The sequence below is a fragment of the Oncorhynchus tshawytscha genome, linkage group LG31 (genome assembly GCF_018296145.1).
Source record: "Oncorhynchus tshawytscha isolate Ot180627B linkage group LG31, Otsh_v2.0, whole genome shotgun sequence".
In the NCBI taxonomy this organism is placed as follows: domain Eukaryota; kingdom Metazoa; phylum Chordata; class Actinopteri; order Salmoniformes; family Salmonidae; genus Oncorhynchus; species Oncorhynchus tshawytscha.
Genome location: NC_056459.1, coordinates 14,573,678 through 14,593,534, shown reverse-complemented (window position 1 = coordinate 14,593,534; position 19,857 = coordinate 14,573,678). Strand labels below are relative to the sequence as shown.

General features: G+C 44.3%; 1 protein-coding gene across 3 annotated transcripts in view; it reads left to right on the top strand.

The window, feature by feature from the left end:
• Nucleotides 1-19,857, top strand: part of LOC112229318 (trafficking protein particle complex subunit 9-like) — a 319,826-nt gene that overhangs the window by 104,264 nt on the left and 195,705 nt on the right. For all 3 annotated transcript variants that reach the window (XR_006080512.1, XM_042310185.1, XM_042310184.1), the window contains one exon: nucleotides 15,320-15,472. Coding sequence is in view for 2 of the 3 variants with exons in the window: in XM_042310185.1 (XP_042166119.1) it covers nucleotides 15,320-15,472 (153 nt within the window). In the remaining variant the exon portion in view is untranslated. The remainder of the gene's footprint in view (nucleotides 1-15,319; nucleotides 15,473-19,857) is intronic.

Sequence of the window (19,857 nt, the reverse complement as noted above, 5' to 3'; positions counted from 1 at the left end):
CATATTAATGCCTGTGATTTTGGAATGAGATGTTCTACGAGCATGTAGTGTATGAGTGCATTCTAGGGGGAAAAGGGTGGAATCTGACAATAAATTTAGTAGCTGAATTCCCACCAAAATCCCTGAACTGTTATGTGTTATAATGAAGTCAATGTCTGATGGGTTAAAACAATTCTAAACGTTTAGAGTATCTTCATCCATTGTCCAACTGTTGCATTTTTAATATGACCGTTGCTAATAGTATAGATCACAGAGGAGAAATAGACTTTGTTCACACACGAACAAGTCATATAAGAACACTTAATGCTCCTCTCTTCCACCTACCGATTCTCTGGCTGCGTCAGCGTCAGAGATACACATATTTTATAAAGGAATTACTAATGACTGTCCTGCCAGGCAGCGACACAGAGCGGATCAGGCTACTTCTCGGGGTCCTGATCCTGTGTTTGTTCTACACAATCTGGTTCATTATATAGAGGAGAGCACCAAAACCAATGACGCTGAGGTCTGAGGTAGATTTAGGAGACCTTTTGGAGGTGTTTAATGACACATCAGGCTGGTTGTGACGGCGGAGAACTAACTTTTATCTGTCTAATTTGTGTTGCTGGAGGCTGGTTGGTTGGAGCTGATCAATGCTCTTTCTGCTGGTGTTTTCACCTGTTGAGGTTGCAGTGGTTTTGTTGAGCACTATTAGTAGTAACAGTGTTGTGTTGTGTGCATCCGTACCCTTTTGTTTATGTTTTGTTTTTAGAATCTTCATAAGCCCGGGAGTCATTCTCCATTCTGCTTCATTTACGTTAGACAAGGTTCTCCACATGTTACTTCTTAGCTGTATATGTTAAAACGCTAAGCGCTTAAGACTACACACACACACACACTCTCCCGGACGAGCTAAACACCTTCTTCACGCGCTTAGAGGAAAAACAACATTGAGACGCTGACGTGGGGCCCCGACGCTCACAAGGACTGTTTGCTCTCAGCCTCGGTGGCCGACGTGATTAAGTCATATAGGCGTGTTAACCCTGGTAAGGCTGCCGGCCCAGACGGCCTCCCTAGCCATGTCCTCAGAACATGCGCAGGCCAGCTGGCTGGTGTGTTTACGGACATAGTCAATCTCACCCTATCTCAGTCTGTTGTCCCCACTTGCTTCAAGAGGGCCACAGTTGTTCCTGTACCCTAGAAAGCGAAGGCAACTGAACTAAATGACTATCGCTCCGTAGCACTCACTTCTGTCATCATGAAGTGCTTTGAGGGACTTGTTAAGGACCATATCACTCCACCCTAGACCAGGGACCATCAGTTAGATTTCACCGCTGGCCAATGTTTTACTGGAGCAGATGGTCGGGGGGGCCAGCACATAATTAAAAATCATTTTGTAGATTGCAAATTGACCGCAAGAAGCCCAAACAGATATGTTTGACTAAAACATAAACATTTCTAACCTTGCTTACAATTGGCGAAGGAAGCCAACAACACCTCCACCACGCTGATGCTCAACATGGGGGCCCCACATGGACCTGTGCTCAGACTACTGCCCTACTGTATGTACATAGTCATTGAACACTGGTTATTTTCATCATGTTTACATACTGTTGCACACACAAGCATTTCACTGCGCCTGCGATAGCATCTGCAAATCTGTGTACTTGACCAATACACTTTTGATTTTGTTTGACACACACACACACACACACACAGGCTACTACCCACGGCAGCTCAGCCAAAATCCCACCGTGTAGCCTCGGCGGGAGCCCACCACATGGAGCTCTGCATGATGTAATCAAGCCTGTTAATTGCACAGCAGTGCCATGGCTCATACTACAAAAGCCTTTTAGTGAGAGCCCACTCAATTGTCACTTGTTGGCAGCCATTGTGTCCCAATTGCTGTTGGAACAACTGTATAGTATTTATTACGGCACAAGAAGAGTGGTTTAAACATCTAGATAAATCAAAGATTTAATCATATCTCTATGGGCTTGAAGTTCTGGTTTGAGTTTTGCCGTCTAAACTAAAGCACTTTTGGTGCAAACCGTATTCATTTTCTGTTTATTTTATGAATTATAATCATAGTAGTAATATATGCCATTTAGCAGACCCTTTTATCCTAAGTGATTTACAGTATGGGTATGGGTATGGCTGGTACCGGGAATCAAACCCACGATCCCAGGGTGACGAGCCATTCTCTACCAACTGAGCTACAGAGGACCATTATTATCAAGGTCCTACTAAAAGAGGGATTGACTATTGTTCAAAGTAATTCACGTAGCCACTATCAGTTCTATGTTTTATTCTAAGATGAATCACTTGTTGAAGTAGGCCTGTTATACCTGATGGGGGGAAGATGGGACAAATCCGACCAACTCAGCCGTGTAGAGGTTGTAGACCTAGTTACATTTTTATGAAGCATTCTTGCTTCAGATGAAGTGTGAAATGCATTGTGACTATGGTGTCCTCATGTTACCTGTCCTCCCTGTTACTGCTACCAGTCAGACTCACTGTGTTGCTACCTGTCCTCCCTGTCACTGATACCAGTCAGACTCACTGTGTTGCTACCTGTCCTCCCTGTTACTGCTACCAGTCAGACTCACTGTGTTGCTACCTGTCCTCCCTGTTACTGATACCAGTCAGACTCGCTGTGTTGCTACCTGTCCTCCCTGTTACTGCTACCAGTCAGACTCACTGTGTTGCTACCTGTCCTCCCTGTTACTGCTACCAGTCAGACTCACTGTGTTGCTACCTGTCCTCCCTGTCACTGCTACCAGTGGTGGCCAGTCCTGGTGTTTCCCTCTCCTGACCCAGCCTCTCTAGTGGACCTACCTCATTATATACTGCTAGTTGTCCTGGCAACTCTGTCCTCTGCTCCTGTACAGGGGCGTCTGTGTTTGCCTTAGCTCCCAGAGTGCCTCCCTCCCTGACTCCATTCTCAGTGTTCACAATGAAATGAATCAGTTCTTCACAATAGGGATGAAGAATCAGTGGAAAAGCAAACAACTTTCTCTCTGCCTGTGTATAGTATGTCTTCAGTAGCCAACTGATATGAGAGAGAAAAGTGATTCAGGTAGGAACTTATGTCGGAGTTGCAGTACCACATTCAGTCCACAGAGGGAAGTAGAGACAGTGTGAACAGGGTTCAGTCTGCTTTCTTGGACTAAACCGTTTTTAGTGGTATACTGGCAGGCTATATATAGCCTAATGGAGTGTGTATTAATTCTAGGTGAATGTCACTGTTTCTATGGATGTCCTGTGCTGCACCATGTCTTACAAACAGACGACAGTGTAAGACCTGAGGCTGTGTGGAGGACATGGACCAGCTGGGGTGACCGTGTGTGTTCCACCTGTGGCAGCTCACAGCTACAGTAAGAAGTGATGGAAGAAGACAGCCCTTCACTAATCGATTCATCATGGATGAAACCAATGTTTTTTTCTGCTCTCACCAACAGGGTGTTGAGGGTTCACTCGCTCTGCTGTAGGAAGACCTTTTGCCAAACCTTTTCACCACTGCTATGTTTGTGGTTCGATACAGTTCGATATGGTTTCACTCTTAGAAGCGCTCATTCAAGTGGATGTTAGGCCTAACTCTGCATGCTCTTTCTGTGTTAGCTTGATGGAGACATTATGGTGTTTCTACCTGCTGGCTGGGCTACCTCCTGGCTGGGCTACCTCCTGGCTGGGCTACCTGCTGGCTGGGCTACCTGCTGGCTGGGCTACCTCCTGGCTGGGCTACCTCCTGGCTGGGCTACCTCCTGGCTGGGCTACCTCCTGGCTGGGCTACCTCCTGGCTGGGCTACCTCCTGGCTGGGCTACCTCCTGGCTGGGCTACCTGCTGGCTGGGCTACCTGCTGGCTGGGCTACCTCCTGGCTGGGCTACCTCCTGGCTGGGCTACCTCCTGGCTGGGCTACCTCCTGGCTGGGCTACCTCCTGGCTGGGCTACCTGTTGGCTGGGCTACCTCCTGGCTGGGCTACCCCCTGGCTGGGCTGCCTCCTGGCTGGGCTACCTGCTGAATAAGGCAGTGTGGTGTCAACATGGAGAAATGAATAAGTTTCTCTCTCTCCATGCCTGTCTCTTTAGCCATCTTTCATTCCCCTTCTCTCTGTTAATCTGTCCTCTCTATCCATCTCTCTCTGCCGCAGTTGGTGCCTCTTACTCCCCCCTTCTCTCTCTCTTTCACTCTCTTAATTCATAAACACTATATTTCATGGCCCCCCTACCTTGTCATCTTTTTGGGGATCAGAAGTTTCCCACGTGTCCAACAGAGTGACACTGAAGTGCATTGTGATTTCATGGGATGTACACTACATGACCAAAAGTTTGTGGACACCTGCTCTTCGAACATTCCATCCCAAAATCATGGGCATTACTATGGAGTTGGTCCCCCCTTTGCTGCTATAAAAGCCTCCACTCTTCTGGGAAGGATTTCCATTAGATGTTGGAACATTGCTGCGGGGACTTAATTCCAGTTAGAAGTACAGAACCGTCTAGAATGTCATTGTATGCTGTAACGTTAAGATTTCACCTCACTGGAATCATGAAAAACAGCCCCAGACCATTATTCCTCCTCCACCAAACTTTACAGTTGGCACTATGAATTGGGGCAGGTAGCGTTCTCCTGGCATCCACCAAACCCAGATTCATCCGTCGGACTGCCAGATGATGAAGCGTGATTCATTATTCCAGAGAACACGTTTCCACTGCTCCAGAGTCCAATGGCGGCTGCTCGGCCATGGAAACCCATTTCATGTAGCATCCGACGAACAGTTATTGTGCTGACATTGCTTCCAGAGGCAGTTTGGAACTCAGTAGTGAGTATTGCAATCGAGGACAGATGATTTATGCGCTCTACGCACTATAGCACTTGCCGGTCCCGTTCTGTGAGCTTGTTTGGCCAACCCCTTCGCGGCTGAGCGGTTGTTGCTCCTAGACATTTCCACTTCACAATAACAGCACTTTTCGTTGACCGGGGCAGCTCTAGCAGGGCAGAACATTTACGAACTGACTTGTTGGAAAGGTGGCATCCTATGATGGTGCCACGTTGTATGTCACTGAGCTCCTCACTAAGGCCATTCTACTGCCGCTGTTTGTCTTTGGAGATTGCATGGCTGTGTGCTCGATTTTATATACCTGTCAGCAATCGGTCTTGCTGAAATGGCCAAATCCAATAATTTGAAGGGGTGTCCACATACTTTTGTATATACAGTTGAAGTCGGAAGTTTACATACACTTACAGTGGGGCAAAAAAGTATTTAGTCAGCCACCAATTGTGCAAGTTCTCCCACATCACTCTAGAGCAGTGATGTTTTGGGACTGTTGCTGGGCAACACAGACTTTCAAATCCCTCCAAAGATTTTCTATGGAATTGAGATCTGGAGACTGGCTAGGCCACTCCAAGACCTTGAAATGCTTCTTACGAAGCCACTCCTTCGTTGCCCGGGCGGTGTGTTTGGGATCATTGTCATGCTGAAAGACCCAGCCACGTTTCATCTTCAATGCCCTTGCTGATGGAAGGAGGTTTTCACTCAAAATCTCACGATACATGGCCCCATTCATTCTTTCCTTTACACGGATCAGCCGCCATACCGCTCAGGAAGAAGACGCGTTCTGTCTCCAAGAGATGAATGTACTTTGGTGTGAAAAGTGCAAATCAATCCCAGAACATCAGCAAAGGACCTTGAAGATGCTGGAGGAAACGGGTACAAAAGTATCTATATCCACAGTAAAACGAGTCCTATATCGACATAACCTGAAAGGCCGATCAGCAAGGAAGAAGCCACTGCTCCAAAATCGCCATAAAAAAGCCAGACTACGGTTTGCACATGGGGACAAAGATCGTACTTTTTGGAGAAATGTCCTCTGGTCTGATGAAACAAAAATAGAACTGTTTGGCCGTAATGACCATCGTTATGTTTGGAGGAAAAAGGGGGAGGCTTGCAAACCAAAGAACACCATCCCAACCGTGAAGCACGGGGGTGGCAGCATCATGTTGTGGGGGTGCTTTACTGCAGGAGGGACTGGTGCACTTCACAAAATAGATGGTATCATGAGGGAGGATAATTATTTGGATATATTGAAGCAACATCTCAAGATATCAGAAGGACATTAAAGCTTGGTCGCAAATGGGTCTTCCAAATGGACAATGACGCCAAGCATATTTCCAAAGTTGTGGCAAAATGGCTTAAGGACGACAAAGTCAAGGTATTGGAGTGGCCATCACAAAGCCCTGAACTCAATCCTATAGAAAATTTGTGGGCAGAACTGAAAAAGCGTGTGCGAGCAAGGAGGCCTACAAATCTCAGTTACACCAGTTCTGTCAGGAAGAATGGGCCAAAATTCACCCAACTTATTGTGGGAAGCTTGTGGAAGGCTAACTGAAACATTTGACCCAAGTTAAACAATTTAAAGGCAATGCTACCAAATACTAATTGAGTGTATGTAAACTTCTGACCCTCTGGGAATGTGATGAAAGAAATAAAATCTGAAATAAATAATTCGCCCTAATAGTATTCTGACATTTCACATTCTTAAAATAAAGTGGGGATCCTAACTGACATAAGACAGGGAATTTTTACTATAATTAAATGTTAGGAATTGTTAAATACTGAGTTTAAATGTATTTGGCTAAGGTGTATGTAAACTTCTGACTTTAACTGTATATATTTTGTCTATCCCAGTCCCGTTCCCCCGCAGGAGGTCTTTTGCCTTTTGGTAGGCCGTCATTATAAATAAGAATTTGTTCTTAACTGACTTGCCTAGTTAAAGGTTAAATATTATTATATTTTTTTAAGTAATAGACTGTCATTTCTCTTTTCTTATTTGAGCTGTTCTTGCCATAATTTTGACTTCTGTATACCCCCCCTACCTTGTCACAATACAACTGATTGGCTCAAACACATTGAGGAAAGCAATTCCATTAATTAATTTTTAACAAGGCTCATCTGTTAATTTAAATGCATTTCAGGCGACTACCTCATTAAGCTGGGTGAGAGAATGCTAAGTGTGCAAAGTTGTCATCAAGGCAAAGGTTGGCTACTTTGAAGAATCTCAAATATAAATATATATTTTGATTTAAGACTTTTTTGGTTACTACATGATTTCATATGTGTTATTTCATAGTTTTGATGTCTTCACAATTATTCTACCATACAGTAAAAATAAACACACATCCTGGAATGAACCATTTATGTTACCTGGGTGTGACGTCAGAGGCCCATCAGAGGCCCATTTTGGCACTTAGATGAGAATGAAAGATGCATGAATGGACTGTTGGTACATTTGCTCTGACCCTGTCATACCACATCAGCATTATTACATCTAGCCTTAGATGTTTTATCCAGGCCTTAGATCTTCAGGAGGAAGAAGCCTCTGAGCAATCTGATGATCTGACAATTCATCAGCTTTACCTGCTCCACTGAGAGGAAAAACATGAGTATGTTTAGTGGTGGTGGTGGTGGTCATCAACATGCTACACACAATGTTTTCAGAGAAACGGAGACTGCAGGGCGAAAACTTCGAAAGAGCTCAGCTAAATTCTGCATATTTTCTAGGAATTGTTTAGGGATGACTGGGATGGCAATGTTGTGGGTATTTGCAGAATTACCCGCATATGAAACCTATGCCTATGTATTGACGCATGCTGTGCCAGGCGAGAGAGAGCAGAAAGTGAGACAGCGACTCTAAGACAGACAGCTACAGCAAGCTAGAGTGGGTAGAGTGTGAACACCAGGCAACCTGCTTAGAGCTTGTCTCAGGCCGAGGCTGGGGCCAGGACCAACCACCATACAGCTGCCTGGACACAGGACCAACCTGCTTAGAGCTTGTCTCAGGCCAAGGCCGAGGCTGGGGCCAGGACCAACCACCATACAGCTGCCTGGACACACGACCAACCTGCTTAGAGCTTGTCTCAGGCCAAGGCTGGGGCCAGGACCAACCACCATACAGGTGCCTGGACACAGCTGGAGCCAGTTCTAAGCAGCTGGACACTAAGGTAACTTCCCAAATGGCACCCTAAATCTATATAGTGCACTACTTTTGACTCCTTCAGTAGGGAATACGGTGCCCTCTGGGATACAACCTAAGCAGAGATAGACTCACTGGAGGAAAACAAACAGAACCTCCAATGCTATAAAAAGAGAACTTAGTGGTTTAGTATTTTTGATGGGAACAAAAGTTGACATTTGGGCTGAAATCCCTGTGAATGACGAGGACCAAATAGCTCAAAATGGATGTACTTCAGCAATGGGCATGTAGGTATCATCAATTATAAAGGGCGGACGATTTTACTTAACACGGACATGGGCAGGCTGGGTGTCATAGGAGAAAAAACTGAATTTGTGGAATTATTGTGTAATCCTAACACGCATAATTCATTAGATTTATAGCCAAACACCCACGTTTTGGGGACAAAATAAACTACTCTGCAGGTACAAGCGTGAGAAAGAGAAGTGAACTAGACTAGACCTTTAGAGCCTAGTAAAGTACACTATACAGTTGAAGTCGGAAGTTTACATAGACCTTAGACAAATACATTTAAACTCAGTTTTTCACAATTCCTGACATTTAATCCTAGTAAAAACGCGTCTCCTTCCTGAGTGGTATGACAGCTTTGTGGTCCCATGGTGTTTACACTTGCGCACTATTGTTTGTACAGGTGAACGTGGTACCTTCAGGCATTTGGAAATTGCTCCCAAGGATGAACTAGACTGGTGGAGGTCTGAAATTTTTATTTTGAGGTCTTGGCTGATTTCTTTTGATTTTCCCATGATGTCAAGCAAAGAGGCACTGAGTTTGAAGGTAGGCCTTGAAATACATCCCCAGGTACACCTCCAATTGACTCAAATGATGTAAATTAGCCTATCAGAAGCTTCTAAAGCCATGACATCATTTTCAGGACTTTTCCAAGCTGTTGAAAATCACAGTCAACTTTAGTGTATGTAAACTTCTGACCCACTGGAATTGTGATACAGTGAATTATAAGTGAAATAATCTGTCTGTAAACAATTGTTGGAAAAATTACTTGTGTCATGCACAAAGTAGATGTCCTAACCGACTTGCCAAAATGACTTTTTTTTAAACAAGAAATTTGTGGAGTGTCTGAAAACACACTTTTAATGACTCCAACCTAAGTGTATGTAAACTTCTGACTTCAACTGTATATATAGGACATAACACACACTGCATAAAGAGAGACCTAAGACAACAACATAACATGGCAGCAAGACAACACAGCATGGCAGCAAGACAACATGACAACAACATGGTTGCAACACAACACGGCAGCAGCACAAAACATGGTACAGACATTATTGGTCACAGACAGCAGCACAAAACATGGTACAGACATTATTGGTCACAGACAACAGCACAAAACATGGTACAGACATTATTGGTCACAGACAGCAGCACAAAACATGGTACAGACATTATTGGTCACAGACAGCAGCACAAAACATGGTACAGACATTATTGGTCACAGACAACAGCACAAAACATGGTACAGACATTATTGGTCACAGACAACAGCACAAAACATGGTACAGACATTATTGGTCACAGACAGCAGCACAAAACATGGTACAGACATTATTGGTCACAGACAGCAGCACAAAACATGGTACAGACATTATTGGTCACAGACAACAGCACAAAACATGGTACAGACATTATTGGTCACAGACAGCAGCACAAAACATGGTACAGACATTATTGGTCACAGACAACAGCACAAAACATGGTACAGACATTATTGGTCACAGACAACAGCACAAAACATGGTACAGACATTATTGGTCACAGACAGCAGCACAAAACATGGTACAGACATTATTGGTCACAGACAACAGCACAAAACATGGTACAGACATTATTGGTCACAGACAGCAGCACAAAACATGGTACAGACATTATTGGTCACAGACAACAGCACAAAACATGGTACAGACATTATTGGTCACAGACAGCAGCACAAAACATGGTACAGACATTATTGGTCACAGACAACAGCACAAAACATGGTACAGACATTATTGGTCACAGACAACAGCACAAAACATGGTACAGACATTATTGGTCACAGACAACAGCACAAAACATGGTACAGACATTATTGGTCACAGACAACAGCACAAAACATGGTACAGACATTATTGGTCACAGACAGCAGCACAAAACATGGTACAGACATTATTGGTCACAGACAGCAGCACAAAACATGGTACAGACATTATTGGTCACAGACAGCAGCACAAAACATGGTACAGACATTATTGGTCACAGACAACAGCACAAAACATGGTACAGACATTATTGGTCACAGACAACAGCACAAAACATGGTACAGACATTATTGGTCACAGACAGCAGCACAAAACATGGTACAGACATTATTGGTCACAGACAGCAGCACAAAACATGGTACAGACATTATTGGTCACAGACAACAGCACAAAACATGGTACAGACATTATTGGGCACAGACAACAGCACAAAGGGCAAGAAGGTAGAGATAACAATACATCACACAAAGCAGCCACAACTGTCAGTAAGAGTCCATGACTGAGTGTTTGAATGAAGAGATTGAGATACAACTGTCCAGTTTGAGTGTTTGTTGCAGCTCGTTCCAGTCGCTCGTCGCAGCGAACTGAAAAGACGAGCGACCCAGGGATGTGTGTGCTTTGGGGACATTTAACAGAATGTGATGTGTCCTATAAGGCAGAATGGGTGTTGTATGTGGAGGATGAGGGCTGCAGTAGATATCTCAGATAGGGGAGAGAGAGGCCTAGGAGGGTTTTATAAATAAGCATCAACCAGTGGGTCTTGTGACAGATATACAGAGATGACCAGTTAACAGAGGAGTATTGAGTGCAGTGATGTGTCCTATAAGGAGCATTGGTGGTAAATCTGATGGCTGAATGGTAAAGACCTTCTAGCCGCTCGAGAGCACCCTTAACTGACAATCTATAAATGACGTCTCCGTAATCTAGCATGGGTAGGATGGTCATCTGAATCAGGGTGCTGGGGTGAAAGAGGACCGACCACGATAGAGGAAACCAAGTCTAGATTTAACTTTAGCCTGCAGCTTTGGTATGTGATGAGAGAAGGACAGTGTACCTTCTAGCCACTCCCAAGCACTTGTATGAGGTGACCACCTCACGCTCTAAACCCTCAGGAGGTAGTAGTCACACCTGTGGGGAGAGGGGCATTCTTCTTACCAAACCACATGACCTTTGTTTTGGAGGTATTCAGAACCAGGTTAAGGGCAGAGAAAGCTTTGTTGTAGAGTGTTTAACACAACATCCGGGGAGGGGCCAGCTGAGTATAAGACTGTATCATCGGCATATAAATGGATGAGAGAGCTTTCTACTGCCTGAGCTATGTTGTTGATGTAAATTAGCGTGGGGCCTAGGATTGAGCCTTGGTGATAGGCAGTGGCTGAGACAGCAGATGTTCTGACTTTATACACTGCACTCTTTGAGAGAGGTAGTTAGCAAACCAGGCCGAAGACCCCTCAGAGACACCAATCCTCCTTAGCCGGCCCACAAGAATAGAATTGTCTACTGTATCAAAATCTCTGGCCAAGTCAATTAAAAATGCAGCACCACATTGCTTAGAATGAATGGCAATGGTGACATCATTGAGGACATTTAAGGTTGCAGTTACACATCCATAACCTGAGCGGAAACCAGATTGCCTACCAGAGAGAGGACTAAAGACATCTAGAAAGCCAGCCAGTTGATTATTATCACGTTTTTCCAACACTTTTGATGAACAGGGCAAAATAGATATATGCCTATAACAGTTCGGATCAGCCTGATCTCCCCTTTAAATAAAGGACACACCGTGGCTGCCTTCCAAGCAATGGGAACCTCCTCAGAGAGGAGAGACAGGTTAAAAAGGTCAGTGATGGGCTTGGAGATGATATGGGCTGCAACCCTAAAGAAAAAAAGGGACTAAACCATCTGACCCAGAGGTTTTTTTGTGGTCAAGTTTAAGGAGCTCCTTTAGCACCTCAGACTCAGTGACAGCTTGCAGGGAGAAACTTTGTAGCATGGCAGGGGAATAGAGGGAGGAGGATCGGGGCTAGTCGCATTAGAAGGGGTGGGAGATTAGGAAATGTTGGACGGGCTATGAGGCATGGCTGAGTCAAATAGGAATTCGGACTTAATGAAGTGGTGATTAAAGAGCTCAGACATGTGCTTCTTGTCAGTAACAACCACATCATCAACATTAAGGGACATGGGCAGCTGTGAGGAGGGTTTATTCTCCAGGTCTTTAACTGTTTTCCAGAAATTCTTGGGGTTAGACCCACAGAGAGAGAACGGCTCCTTAAAGTAACTAACTTTAGTTACTTTTGGATAGCCTGAGTGCACGTATTTCTCATTTGCCTGAACGAGAGCCAGTCAGCCGGAGTATGCATGTGCCGAGCTTTTCGCCAAATGCAATTCTTGAGGTGGAGTAACTGCAAGATCACAGTCGAACCAGTGGCTAAACCTGTTTCTAAGCGTGCAAGCGTCTTCGTCAGAGGGGATCAAGCTGATTCTATACTATTTTACAGAGGCCAATTCATGGTGGAATGCTTGCTCATTAAAGTGTTTTTAGCAAGTGTCCATGACAAATCAGGACAGGTCGTTTCACTGAGCAGCCATTACGAACACAGGCTGTAAAACAGTGATCACTAAGGATCCATACAGAAAACACCAGACTGATACCTTTCAGGATTATTTGTGAGGATAACATCAAGGAGAGCAGCCTTTTCTGGGTGTTTGGAATCATACCTTGTGGAATTGGTAATCATCTGAGAAAGATTTCGGGACTCCAATTGCTTTAGGACTTGGTCAGGTGTTTATTTAAAAAAAAAAATATGTTTTAACCTTTATTCAGACAGTGTAAGGGGCCAGTAGAGAGCTTAGGGCAGGTTGGGTACAGGCCGGTGCTGATGGAGGAAGATAGCACCCAGCAACAGTCAACAAAGGGCTATTTGAAAGGTTAATGCTTAAAACCAGCAAATCAAATTGTTTGGGGACAGACTTGGTGGAGACAACCGAGCACTGAAGGTGATCCTTGGTAAAGATTGCCACTCCCCCACCTTTGGAAGATCTGTCTTACCGAAAAAGGTTATAACCGAAAAGTTATCAGTATTTAAAACACTCTTCCTTAACCAGATCTCAGTCATGACCAACACATCTGGATTGGAGCTGTGAACCCATACTTTCAATTGATCCATTTTAGGTAATACGCTTCTCGTGATAACGTGCAGAAAACCCAGGCTTTTACGAGAGCAAATCAGGGAAGCAGATATCAGAGCACAAGTCAGAATTGGGGCTAGCAACAGTAGATGTGCCAGGGTGTACATGCACTTTTCCAGATATCATCAGCAGTAATACAATCAAGGTACGGCGGACACCAATAATAAGAAGAGACTTGCTTGGGCCAAGAGACACGAGCAATGGACATTAGACTGGGGGAAATCTGTCCTTTAGTCTGATGAGTCCAAATTTGAGATTTTTGGTTCTTACCGCCGTGTCTTTGTGAGACGCAGAGTAGGTGAACGGATGATCTCTGCATGTGTGGTTTCCACCGTGAAGCATGGAGGAGGAGGTGTGGGGGTGCTTTGCTGGTGACACTGTCAGTGATTTATTTAGAATTCAAGGCACACTTAACCAGTATGGCTACCACAGCATTCTGCAGCGATACACCATCCCATCTGGTTTGCGCTTAGTGGGACTATCATTTGTTTTTCAACAGGACAATGACCCAACACACCTTCAGGCTGTGTAAGGGCTATTTGACCAAGGAGGGGAGGGATGGAGTGCTGCATCAGATGACCTGGCCTCCAGAATAACCTGACCTCAACCCAGTTGAGATGGTTTGGGATGAGTTGGACCTCAGAGTGAAGGAAAAGCAGCCAGCAAGTGCTCAGCATATGTGAGCTCCTTCAAGACTGTTGGAAAATCATTCCAGGTGAAGCTGGTTGAGAGAATGGCAAGAGTGTACAAAGCTGTCATCAAGGCAAAGGGTGGCTACTTTGAAGAATCTCATATTTTAATTTGTTTAACACTTTTTTGGTTACCTCATGATTCCAAATGTGTTATTTCATACTTGTGATGTCTTCACTATTATTCTACAATGTAGAAAAAAGAAAGGAAAGCCCTTGAATGAGTAGTTGTGTCCAAAAATACAACGATTATAACAGGGAGAGAGCGAGAACTAGGAAGAGAAAGACGGGGAGATGAACAGGAGATATAAAGAGAGAGAGAGAGTAAAATGAGCAAGTCTGCTTTGGTTAGCACATTATTACCAGCCTGTTGCTTTGAACCCAGCAGGAGCTGCAGTGCACCTGTCTCGCACACCTGTTTAAGACAAAGCCACATGGGCTGTTCAGTTGATGTATCATTCATTTGTTGTTCTTTTCCCTCCATCCATCCAGTCTGGTTCAAGTGGCAACAGCTGACTCACCCGTCAGGCTCAGGTGGCTGTAGGGTTTAACATTTAACATAAATCAGTCTATTTAGTCACACAACAACACCCACACGGAATGATGCAATGCTATCGTTGAGTGAAGATAGTTGGCTGACCTGCCAACCAACAACCGGCAGCCATTAACCTTTCACCCTGGTGTGTAATAGTATCAGCCTCAAAACATCAGTTGAACAGTTTTACACTTTGATGATGTCGGCAGACACACACACACAGAATTGGATGACCTCAATAATATGTAACCATATGTAATCATATCAAACTTCTCATCTCGATGCTGACGTTGCCAACAGAGCATTCAACTCTAGATGGTTCTTGGTCAATAGTTAAATGCTTACAAATGCAGAACAAATTTAATTTCAGTTACCTGTTGGTACAAACACTGGAGATGGCGTCCTGCTTATTTCCTGGTTTAGAATATTTTTGACCCTGTGATGTCGTGTTTTGCTCATTCCACTGTCATGCTCTGCCAAGTTCCAACCTGACTTGAAAGTTCCTCCTCAGCACGATGTTTTCTGATTCATTTTCCCTTCGGTGCGCAACTGAACATCATGTTTGTTGTTTTGGGAGAGAGGCGCCTTCTCTCCTCCTTACGCTTTCAACAACACAGTCCTTGTTTCTGTGGCGAAGTTGGGACAGTTTAGACGTGTGTTGAGAAGGGTAGCTGTATACTGTCATTGCCTGTCTTTAAATCAGTATTGACGACCTCCGTGAGGTTGTCCTGAGATTTAGAGTATAATGCTTCATTACATCTCTGCCTCTCTCTCTCTTTAACGGAACGTTTTCTCTCTATCTGAAGGTTTTCTCTGTACACTACTTTATTCATTGTCTTGTTGTATTGTTTCCTACAGAGAAGCTGTTTGGAGAGTTCCTGAGCTGGGACCTAGAGGAGGCTGTGTCTCAGCTGCCTCTGAAGCCAGGCCAGTCTGTCACCCTCACTGTTAACGTCAAAGTCAGACTGGACTTCTCTGGAGGAGAGAACCTGCTACAGGACCTCAATGACGGTGAGTGGTTGAAATTCCAGATGAGCCCCAAAGGTCTCCCAATCAAAATGATCCAGGCGCTCTGCGACCAACTTTGTCAATAGAACCTAAACTCTTTTAGAGAGGAGACAACATACATGGATTACCAGCACCCCCACACTCAACAACAGTGGTGTTCCCAATATAGCACCATTCTATTGGTTTTGGGTTTTGCCTTTCTGGAAAGCATTGGGTTCCCAGCTGCATGGCCCCATAGCACTGGTTAAACATGTACTGGATGCAGAGTTGAGTCTCTGTGTACTGCCCTACCCAGTAGCTGAGTGTTCCAGAGAGGTGTTGAGACTGAGGTTCGTTATCTCATCAAACATTTAACAGACATAACCATGCAAACAGTGGACTTCAGCCCTAACTCCTCTCTCCTTTATTTATCTGCCTCCCTCATGTCCTTTCTCTGTCTCCCACTCTCTCTGTACTCTTTCTCCTATGTGATGTGCTCCTGCATACATGAGAAGAGACCAGAGGAGAATAGAACTGAACTGACATGTTTAACTCAGCGGCCCATGCCTCTCTCCCTCACTCACGCTCTCTCTCTCTCGCTCTCTCTGTCTGTCCCTCTCTCTCTCTGTCTGCCCCTCTCGCTCTCTCTCTCTCTCGCTCTCTCTGTCTGCCCCTGCCCCTCTCTCTCTCTCTCTCTCTCTCGCTCTCTCGCTCTCTCTCTCTCGCTCTCTCGCTCTCTCTCTGTCTCTCTCTCTGTCTGCCCCTGCCCCTCTCTATCTTTGAGGCTATTTAACAGATACTCTTTAAAGTTTTAATTAGCGTAGCAGTAATCATGGCCCCTGAATGACAGAGATAAGGCAAACAGTGCTTCCTTAAACAACAAACCCCTCAAACCCTTGTGTATTTTGTTGGTGACATTCTGGACCGACTCTATGTTCTGCTGTAACTGGCTGGATCTTATCTGCTACTCCCAAGTCCTAATATGTAGTTATTTCTCGGTAATGCTTTAATACGGTTACTGCTGAGGCTTATTAGTGTTATTGTTTAGCACAGTTTAGTGGTGCTCGGAGCTGTGGGTTGATTTGAGTATTGCACCTTGCACTAATTCAAGTTGGAAATGTTGACATTTTGACAAACAGAGTGCTGCATGCTAATATGCCTGATGAGGTTTGGAATTACATTGAATTTGAATTCACTGCAAACTATTGAAAGAACAATGTGGCATAATATGTCTTAAAGATGACATTTTCTGGTTATATTCATGTAGTTCACTGGTTTTGTGGTTGAGAAGACTTCATAGACCCCACATTACAACCAAACGGTCTCTGTTGCTACCAGGTCAATCTGTCTTCATGACAACAGCAGGGCGTCTTGGGAAAGACCTACTGTAATAGGCTAAATATCTTCTTCCTTCGTCCTGAAGTGATAACACCTCAGAAAGGGTTTTGAGGCATTCAGTGCTGTTTCCATTAATATTGACCCCATCCAGCCTGAAGGTGCATGTATAAAACAGACTCTTGGCCCTGTGTGGGAATTGAATGGATCCTTCACCACTGAGCTGCATGTTTGGCGTGGGGATAAGCATCAACCGCTAGCAGATCTCTCCCTCCCGCCGGCTCTCTCTCTCTCGCTCCATATCTCTCTCTCCCTGTTCCTACCTTTCTCTCCCTCTTTCCCTCTCTCCCACCCTCCCTCTACCCCCTCTTTGTAGGAGAATTAATGGCAGCTCGTGGCATGCATAGTGTGTCAGAAGCATTCTGATCTGAAATACTCAATCTTTCTCGCGTGCGCAAAACTCTCTCTCGCGCTCTCTTTCTTGTCAAATAAAATACAATTGTATTTCTCACTTGTGCCGAATACAACAGGTTTAGTAGATCTTACAGTGAAATGCTTACTCACAAGCCCTTAATCAACAATGAAGATTTAAGAAAAATACCTACATGCAAGTAGTCTGGTAATTACAATATAGTAATTACAATATAGCAAATTAACACTGGAGTGATAGATGTGCAGATGATGATGTGCAAGTTGAAATACTAGTGTGCAAAAGAGCAGAAAAGTAAATAAAAACAATATGTGGATGAGGTAGGTAGATTGGATGGGCTATGTACAGCTGCAGCGATCAGTTAGCTGCTCAGATAGCTGATGTTTAAAGTTAGTGAGGGAAATATAATTGTTTATTTGACCTTTATTTAACTAGGCAAGTCAGTTAAGAACAAATTCTTATTTTCAATGACGGCCTAGGAACAGTGGGTTAACTGCCTGTACAGGGGCAGAACGACAGATTTATACCTTGTCAGCTCGGGGATTTGAACTTAAGTCATAAGTCTCCAGCTTCAGGGATTTTTGCAATTCGTTCCAGTCATTGGCAGCAGAGAACTGGAAGGAAAGGCGGCCAAAGGAGGTGTTGGCTTTGGGGATGACCAGTGAGATATACCTGCTGGAGCGCGTGCTACGGGTGGGAGTTGTTATCGTGACCAGTGAGCTGAGATAAGGCAGAGCTTTACCTAGCATAGACTTATAGATGACCTGGAGCCAGTGGGTCTGGCGACGAATAGGTAGCAAGGGCCAGCCGCCTAAAGCTTACAGGTCGCAGTGGTGCGTGGTATATGGGGCTTTGGTGACAAAGCGGATGGCACTGTGAAAGACTGCATCCTATTTGCTGAGTAGAGTGTTGGAGGCTATTTTGTAAATGACATCGCCGAAGTCGAGGATCGGTAGGATAGTTAGTTTTACAAGGGTATGTTTGGCGGTGTGAGTAAAGGAGGCATTGTTGCGAAATAGGAAGCCGATTCTGGATTTAATTTTGGATTGGAGATGTTTAATATGAGTCTGGAAGGAGAGTTTACAGTCTAGCCAGACACATAGGTAGTTGTCCACATATTCTAAGTCAGAACCATCCAGAGTAGTGATCCAGAGTCCAGATCTAGCTTTTTATCTGAGAAAAGTAGGGTACACCGAAAAGTAGCGGAGAAATGACCTTTTTGTGAATTCTCATCTGAGTGGAGAAGTGCAAATGAAGCACAACGTTTCTCTGATGCCGAGTAGAAATTACAATAAGAAGCATTTTAGACCTGCATTTATAAAATGCAGCGAAATATTCTGCGTTAACGCGAACCTAAGTTTAACTTGCTAGCTATCTAACTAAGCGGCTGAATTAATAAGCTGACAGGACTTCATTTTGTGTTAGCTTTCTGCCATGTTTGAGAGGTCAGAGCCCTTTGGATGAGTTATTGATTTTGATTTCTTTGAGTTTTTTCTCCTCTCTGTTATTGGCCCGTCTGCTCCTCCCCTGTTTTCTCCTGAGCAGAGCAGGCAGGCCTGTTGCCTTAGCGAATCCAGACTCCACACAGACACAGCCTGTACACATGCTGCTCCAAAGCTAGTACTGTTCTTCCTTCAGACAAGCATGCATCAAAACTTTGTTCATTGGCACAATGTCTCTCGTTCACATTCACTTGTAAATAATAACATAAATAACATAAATAAAAAAAATTATATAAAAAAAGGACAACTTTATGAACTGGATGGCCTGTCTGTGCAGTTTATTTATTTTCATTTGTGCTCACTAGCATATTTAGGAAATTCACTATTACTTGTGCTAATTTTGTTCACATTCTGTTAAGAGACATCCAATGGGCTTATGTGCTCTTTTTTTGGCTCCCTTGTGTACTAAGCTCCCCTTGTGTACTAATACTGTAAAATCTGGTATGAGAGCAGGGCAGTATGACGATATGAAAATCTGCATACTGCCCAACCCTATAAAACCGACTAAAATAGTGGTGATTATTTGAATGATGGATGGAGTGGAGGGATTCTTCTCCCCTCCACCCCTCGCTGCTCCAAACCTTGATTTACACTGAGTGTCCAAAACATTAGGAACTCCTAATATTGAGTTGCACCCCCTTTTGCCATCAAAACACCCACAATTTGTCCGTGCATGGACTCTACAAGGTGTCAGGCATTCCACAGGGATACTGGCCCATGTTGACTCCAATGGTTCCTATAGGTGTGTCAAATGAAACTGTTGAGCGTGAAAAACCAAGCAGGGTTGCAGTTCTTGACACAAACCAGTGTGCCTGGCACCTACTACCATACTCCGTTCAAAGGCACTTAAATATTTTGTCTTCCCCATTCACCCTCTGATTGGCACACATACACAATCCATGACTCGAGGCTTAAAAATCCTTCTTTAACCTGTCTCCTTCCCTTCATCTACATTGATTGAAGTGGATTTAACAAGGGACCTGGTCAGTCTGTCATGGAAAGAGTATGTTTGTACACTCAGTGTATGTAGTCCATAGTACATACGGAGGTACTCCAAACATAACTGATCTCAAAAATCTATTCTGTCACCCATGTACTGTAGGCAAGGTGTAGGAAGACTGCTGGCTCACCTACTTTCCAGA